The sequence below is a fragment of the Gavialis gangeticus genome, unplaced genomic scaffold (genome assembly GCF_001723915.1).
Source record: "Gavialis gangeticus isolate Ggan-Ray unplaced genomic scaffold, GavGan_comp1, whole genome shotgun sequence".
Taxonomy (NCBI): domain Eukaryota; kingdom Metazoa; phylum Chordata; order Crocodylia; family Gavialidae; genus Gavialis; species Gavialis gangeticus.
The window spans coordinates 29,367,917-29,376,074 of NW_017728997.1; the positions used below are offsets into that span (position 1 = coordinate 29,367,917).

Consider the following 8,158-nt stretch of genomic DNA (forward strand, 5'->3'; position numbering starts at 1 on the left):
GGGGGGGGGGGGGTGGCGGGGCATTTTATATCCAGGGTTGCTTTATATTTGTGAATAAAGTAATTCTTGTCCATTTGGAGAGGGGAAACATCATCTGAGCCATTTAATAAGAAAGGGCAAATGTAGAATATTCAAACTGCCAGCACACAAATTACATTCCCACAGAGTACTGCATTGTTCCCATCATTATTAGGTGAATGATTTCAGTGAACAAATACACTCAAAAAACTCAAATTTTGCTTGTAGGTAACTTGGAAACAAAAAAATTGGTAAAAATTTTGTTTTTGAAAAATTATTAATTCTTTATTCAGCTTTAATAGAAAAAAAACAAAAAAATTGTATGTATTCAACATAATGTTTCTTAAAAGCCTGCTAACTATGTATCTGAAAAGTTGGGAAACTCAAAATCAAGGGCCACATTCTATTCTAGCTTTTCTTGTATGGAGCCTGAAGATGCTTCCTGAAATATAACACTGGATAGTAAAAACATTTCTGTTATATGTCAACAAAAATTAGTAATTGCTGACTGAGCTATGACTCATTGAATTATATGAAGTACCTATACAAATACAAATTTTGACATGGAATGGGATTTCTTTAATGCAATCCATTTCATAACCTAGACTAATCACTTTTAGGGACACTGCGACATGAAGAACCAAGGTGACTGGGGCCACAAATCAGTGCCAAGCAATTAGCAAATATTGACTTTTCCATTATTTTTCCTAAGCAGAATAAATCTCTTCAGAAAACTATTACTGATCTTCTTACATATGTAAATGAAATCTTACTTCTGCATTTTTACAGATGACATGCCTTTTACTATGTACTTGCAGGCCAGATCCAGATGTGCAGGCATGTGTGGTTTGTGGCACCAAAAACCTTTGTGGCACCACAAACTGCACATGTTGCATTTCAAACTGTATCCCGTGCTGCTAATTTGCAACACTGAGGAAAAATTTGCTACAGGGATAAAACCCTGAGGAAAAAAAGTGGCATAAAGCATGCCAAAGTGCTGTGTGCTGCTGTGTGCTGGGACAAATGCAGAGACGGGGGAGCAGGCAGCCCAGGCTGGATGCTCTCCTGTCTCCGTGTGCCTCAGTGTGAGGACTCTGTTGTGGAGACACTGCACTGAGGCACATGGAGCCCCCATCTCAAGGTACACCATGACCCAGCTAGCCATGGAGCAGCTGGCTGGGCCGCAATGTGCCTTGAGATGGGGGAGCAGGGAGCCTGGGCTGGCTGCCCCCCTGTCTCCACAAGCCTTAGCGCAAGGGCTCCTTTGCAGAGCCCCCATACCAAGTCATGTGAAACCCCTATCTCAAGGCACCCTGTGCCCCAGCCAACCAGGGAGCTGGGGCACAGGGTACCACAGCGCAGGGCCTCCACAGCACACAGAGATGGGGGAGCAAGGAGCCTAGGGCTTCCTGCTCCCCCATTTTGAGGCACACTGAGCCCCAGCCAGCTGCTCCACAAATAAAAGTGCTGGATAAGAGGCTGGATAATGTCTGACCTAGAGTGTGATGATTAGAGTGTTACGCAGGTCGGTCTCACAGACCCATATTCAAATACCCAATTGGCTGTGCTGGGTGCAGTGGGCCTCAAGACAGGGCTCTTGGGTTGCTTTCTCCCCCATCTCCATGTGCCACTCCCCAGCTGAATGGAGTGGCTCAGGGCACCTCAGGGTGCTTCAGTGTGCAGGGGCACAGGATGCCAGATAGCTCTGCACTGACGTGCCCTGTGCCCCAGCCTGCAGCACATGAAGCAGCAAGACAATGTGTCCTGATGCAAATACCATGAACAGGAGCATGCACTACAGCACAAATCTGTGCTGCTACTATTTGTGCTGCTGCAAACACATGGCCTTGCTCATGTGGACACAGCTGCAAAAGCACAGAAGTGATTAACTTTTTATGGATAAAATTACATAAAGGATTGAGTAAGGTCTTTGAAGAGGGAAATAGGTTTTTAGATGCTGTTACAGTCATTATTGTATATTCTCAAAATAAAAAGCTCTTCACCAGCAAGAAATGGCATAGATTTTTGTCAGTTTTTAGCACATGAAATGACACCAATTAACATAACATTTCCAAGAATGTGTGTAGAAGAGCACAAAAAACAGTAAGAAAGTCATCCAATTTTCCATTCTTTCTCATTCCCTAATTACTTATAGATGAGGTTGAGTTCACATTAAGACAAGGAAAAATGTGCAGTAAACAAATGAAATGTAACAAGTAAACTACATTTGACTAAAATATACAAGCCAAAATGTAGTTATATTAAGTCCTATTTCACAACTGTTGAAGCCCCATATCTCACTTCCACGTTAATCAATCATGGGTGATGTTTTAGTCTTTCCTGGTCATCTAAGTGTCCAGATTTTGTCACTTACATTGTTGTCTAAGTGCCAATATTGACATTTATCCACAGACTGGAATTCTATTCTTGGGTGTTCGCCAAGAATGTGTGAACCACTACATATATATGTACCTAGGCTGAACATACGCGCTAGCAACAAAGTGAGAGAAAGCACTCTTCTCTTTTCTCTAGTAGATCGGTGGCTACTGTACTCACGTAGGAAGCCAAAAGCCCTGGGTTCTGGGCATTTGAATATGGGTCTGTCTGACCTCCCTGCATATAACACACTAATCATCACATCATAGGTCAGCCATTACCCAGTCACGTATCCAGCACCACTTTTGAAGCTGACATCCTGGGTAGCCATAAGAGGGGCGTATGTATAAGATATGTGGAGACAGAAGGAAAAAAGCTAGCCAGAGGGTGTGTGGTTGTTTATGGTAGCTGTGGACCCAGAAGGGGGAGAGGGTGTGGATTCTAGCTGGGGCTCTGGTTCCCAATGAAACAGAAGCTTTCCTCCTTTATGGCCCTCTATTAATTTATTTTCAGTGATTATATGGTAGTGGTTCAGCTTCAAAAGGAGCACTGGAGAAAGGGCTGCATAATGCCTGACCTGTCTCATAACAGTTGGAGTACTATCCAGGCTCAAAGCACCTCTGTCGAAGAGGGGTTTGGACACCAGGACCTCTAGCTTCCCAGGTAAAAGCCCTAACCACTGAGATATTGGGGAGAAGAGGAAAATACCCTTTTTTTGGTTTCCTTTTTGGTTTCTAGTTCCAGCAGTCTTGGGTTTTGACTAACTCAATTTCTTGATGTGTTACACTGCACATTCAGTCTTCTATATTCACAGGAACAGAACACCCACAGATTTTTTGCACTCAGATGACCAAAAACACCATGTAGACCACCAAACCTGGATGGTTAGATCACCAGGAAAGGAAAAGAATGTCACCCTGCATACTTAAATAGTACTTAAAGTTGTGATGTTAAAGTTTAGCAAGTCCATAAAGCCATGGAGATATCAAAATACAGAATGTGGGGAAAATAAAATTATTAATCTTTGAAAGGGCTCCCCCTGCCATCTGCCCCTGGCATGCCAACAACTTACAGGTTAAGGTTGTGGGTTTTTGGCACTGTCCAAAAAACATTGCCAACCTCTGTGCTATCTCTATCCCTAAACAATGCCATTTACATTTTTGTTTTTTGTGGGGGGTTTTTGTCATCAGAAAAACATCCAGCAACCAAAATAATGTCTAAACTATTGGACAGATCTTTAGGTATTTTTGCATTAATCATGGATAAGGAAAATTGGATTTTTCATCAAAGAGCATCTACTATACTTACCTTCCTGTCCGGCCAATTATACTTTGCAAATATTGTATCGTATGTGTCCACAGCTCCATCAGTAATCAACATTATGGCCTGGCTGCAAATGCTTCCTTGTCCTGTGTGATTGAACTGCGAACAGAAACAAACTAATTTAAATACCAGGTATTTCCATCAGGTAAATATGTAGATTTGATGGAGAAGTTTGACTGTGCCCAATCAGACAGGTAAAAGATAATTCCACTTTTTCTATCTTTTATCATACATGGTATGCACCGATCATATTGTGATTTGTTATCTGTATAATAGAAAAGACATAGGTATTATTTAACTCCTGAGAGGATTCTAAGGTAAATTAGAAGATACATATTTATTAATATAGCATTTCCCCAAGAATAAACTGTACATGAAGCCCAGATGTGATCTACTCCTCCTCTTGCACAGGTGAGCTGTATTGTGGAATACTGTAGGGGTGGGGAGCTAGGGTTGTTTTAAAATATACTTCAAATAAGACCAGGCTACATAGAAATGATAAGGAATACTAAAATGAAGTACTGTGATCCACATCTAGATTACATATGGGCTTTACATATGTAGCTTTTTCATTTATGTATGTATCTATCCAGACTACATGTCCATATCGATATCCATGTATCTCTATCAATAGGTATCTATAAGTTGATAAATGCATACATACACACATACCACAGTGGATGATCAGCTATTCAAGAGAAGAGTACTTTCCATAAGAAGTCTTTGTATTACATATTTTACTGTGGAAGAATTTAGTATGTATTTATGCATATCTTCAAATTTATCAAGCTGTTCTACCATTCTCACTGGATAAATAATAAATAAGTGATGTATCTACTATTGTACAAACACAGAGAATAGTGCCACAAGTGCCTCACAGACATCAATCAGGGTATCCACTGGAATGTGTGAGAAAGTATCAATAGTCCCATTTTACAAATGAGAAAATGGCACAAACAAATAAGAACGGAGTTGCCCAAGATCACAGAATAAGTTAGTAGTTGAGCCAAGGGCTGAAATCAGATAATTCAAGTCTATGTCTGGTGCTTTAACTAAAGAGTCAGCCTTCCTGTCCAAAAAATCCTTACTTCATCATGCTAAAGGAATGTTCTAAACTTGTCCACATATCCTTTTTATTTACCTAGGAAAACTTACCACAAAGAAATCAAAGTAAACAAATCATTCCTTAAATGCTCTGAACACAGAAGAAAAAAACTCCAGAAACCAATAACTTGCAATACTGATCACGAATGCTTGCTCCATTATCTAGACTGGTGCTCTGACTCAACTGTGAGGGCCAAGACTGCCCTTTTTCCCTCTCCCCACTATTCAGAAGTCTCAGTCTGGTCCCAGTCTGCTGTGGACAAAGATTCCTTCACCCTCCTCTCAGCTCCCTTACCGTGCTGAGCAGGGCCAGGATCTGGTGGATTCCTGACTGGCTCTAGGTTCTCTCACCCATCCTAAGGCATAGTCTGATAGTACTGCTTGGAGGTATAGCCAATCTAAATCTGGCTCTCTATAAAAGCCTGCCTCCCTTTCACTCCTTTGAAACTGCTCTTGCCAAGATCTCTAATGACCCTTGTCCTACAAAAAAGCTCCAAGCCACTACTTTATCCTCATTTCTTTCAGCTGTCAGCTACATGTGACAGTCAGTAAAGTTCTTATTAAAATATCTTGGCTTCCATGATCCTACCTTCTCTTGATTCTTCTCCTAGTTCTTTAATAATGGTTCAGCCTATCTTTTAGAGGACTCTCCTTATACTCTCTCTGGGCTTTTTGTGGGATTCATCAGCACTCCATTATTATTTCTCTTTTCTTCTCCCTCTATAGCAGGGGTGGGCAAAATGGCAGATCCAATCAGTGGCTGGACTTCATTTCCCAGTAGCCCCTGCTCACGTGGCTGGGGCCAGTTTACATGGAGACCCCAGCAGCAGCTGCACTGTGAAAGCAGGAGGCCAGAGTTTCCATGGAGACAGTCTGGGATTTTGCAGTAATGACAGCATGGTCCAGAGCCAGGACAGAACCATGATCTGCAGCCTGCATGCTCTGGGCAGGGACATGCAGGCACCACCCGGCTTCTTGCAGCGGTGACAGCATGGTCCAGAGCTGGGGCAGAGCCGTGATCCGCTGCCTGCACGCCCCTGCCCAGGGTCTGCAGATCACAGCTCTGCTTTGGCTCTGGACCACGCTGTCACCACTGCGAGATCCCAGCCTAGCTCTGTAGCAGATCCCTGCCCTGCCATCTGCCCTACCAGAAGGGATAACACTATGGGGGGCTTGGGAGGGAGCTATAGCCACCCCAGAATTCCCCACAGTCCCCTGTAGCATCCCCCTCCCAGCAACCGTGTTACTACCACCACTGCTGCTGCCCACCCTGCACAGGTGGAGGAAGTTGAGCCTGCCCCACTCCTGCCCACAGACAGCCCCCTCTCAGCACCCCCACCAGGATGAGGCTGGCACCACTACTGCCTGCCAGTGCTGCTGGAGCCGTTCTCCATGGAAAACCCATCCCCGTGTTATTACAGCGTGGCTGCTGCTGGGGTCTCCATGGAAACCGACCCCAGCCACATGGGCAGGGGCTGCTCAGAAATAGAGTCCGCTGCCTGCCAGATCTGACCCATGGGCCAGACTTTGCCCACCCGTGCTCAACAGCACCCTCTTGGTTTTGTCATCCATCCCCACAAATTAAATTGCCATCACCATGCTGGCAATTCACCAATCTAGCTTTCTACTACAGACCTATCTTCTTGTGTCCAAACTAAATTGTTGACCAGTATTTTTGACATTTCCATAGAGATATTTGCAGAGTTTTTAATCTTTTTCAGCTTTCCTTGCTACCTCCTTTCGGAGCAACACCAAGGTCCTATCAGTCACTCAACCTCATGACTTGGACATCATCTTAAACTTAGACCTGACTTTCAGTCTTCACATCCAAGCTATATCTAAATTTTGCAAAATCTTTTTGACCTCTGCGTTACAGCCCTTCCCCTTAATTCAGGTAAAGTTTACCATCTAGACTCTCATCATCTCATATCTTGATTATTCCAACATACTTCTTCTGTCCTTGACAAGTGCCCATATCATATCTATTTCAAAATAAAGCTGTAAAGATCATTTGGCCATGTTACTCTTCTCTTTACAGCCCTCCTCTAGCTCCCTCTTTCTGTCCCATTAACTATCAGGTATTTGTCTTCATTTTGAAGGCCTAGTGATGCCAGCTTCAATTGCCCACTTGTTTACTTTTTGTAGAGTTATGCTTCGACTTAGGTAGCCCACTCATGCTATAAAGAAGCTCCCCATAACTATGCTCCAAACTACATCATATGCTCTTTCAAAACACACCTCATAAGCCTCCTCCTTCTCAACTGCTACACAAAATTTCATAATGGTTAGGTCACTGATGTAGTGAGACCACTACCTATCATTCTGACAAACATTCTCTTTTTGTGTGCTTGTACTTTCCTGTTTGGTTGTATCCATCTGTTATCTCTTGTCTTATACTTAGATTTTGACCTTTCTGGGGTAAGGACTTGTAAGTGGCTCACTTACCCTACTGCCTTAGGAGTCAGCTCTAGTTTCAGATTCTCAGACCAATTTATTCTACACAAAGCAATCTTGCTTCCACAATGAACACAAGAAACAAATTCCAAAACCCATTGTCTTCCATCAGACATTGACAGAGACAATTTTAGTTTTGGCCCTCTCCCAGCCCTAGCAGCTTCCCTTCTCCTCCTCCATTACTCCCTACTGGAGTTCTTAAGTCTCTTCGTGGTTCCACCTTCACTAGCAGGTTATCATGTCCATCTGGCCCCCAGCCTCCCAGCCAGTCATATATCATCTGCCAACTGTCTCCAGCTGGATTCCAAGCCTGTGATAGCCATACACATTCTTACAGGTCTGTTTTTTGCTGTCTTTATACTGCATAGCAGAGTAGCGTCCTTAATAAAGATTAACAACTACTTCTACAGTTGCTGACATTCAGAAACATTACAATTTGTGATTTACTGGAAGACTGTCCTCCTTGTACTGAGGGGCCACCACTGCCACCAACATCAGTTCAAGTGGACAGAGGCCACTGTAGCAGTTGATACATAGAATTTTGGGGGGCAATTACTGGAGGACAACCACAGGTATCACCTTCTACAGAAGTTCATGATGTAACACATTTGGTTTGGTATATCTAAGCAAAATATATACCTGAAAAGCAGATACTCTGTGGGGGAGGAAGGGAGCAGGAGGCCCCCGAAACCCCACACCCCGGAGCCAGCAAACCCGGGTTATGCCCCGTGGCACAAATTGCTGGGGCGGGAACACTCACCCTCCACAGGTGCGTCCGGAGGAAAGGCCCCGAGGCAGTTCCGTCTGCTACAAAGGGGACGCCGAAGGCAGCTGGACTGGAGGAACCGGAAATAAGCAGCAGCAGTGCGGAGGTCGGCGGGAG

The 8,158-nt window shown here is 43.7% G+C and overlaps 1 protein-coding gene across 1 annotated transcript in view; it reads right to left on the reverse strand.

The window, feature by feature from the left end:
• The window catches only part of CACNA2D3 (calcium voltage-gated channel auxiliary subunit alpha2delta 3), a 1,192,973-nt gene that overhangs the window by 523,849 nt on the left and 660,966 nt on the right, over nucleotides 1-8,158 (reverse strand). Inside the window, exon 11 of the mRNA XM_019504610.1 lies at nucleotides 3,703-3,816. Within this exon, the coding sequence (XP_019360155.1) occupies nucleotides 3,703-3,816 (114 nt within the window). The remainder of the gene's footprint in view (nucleotides 1-3,702; nucleotides 3,817-8,158) is intronic.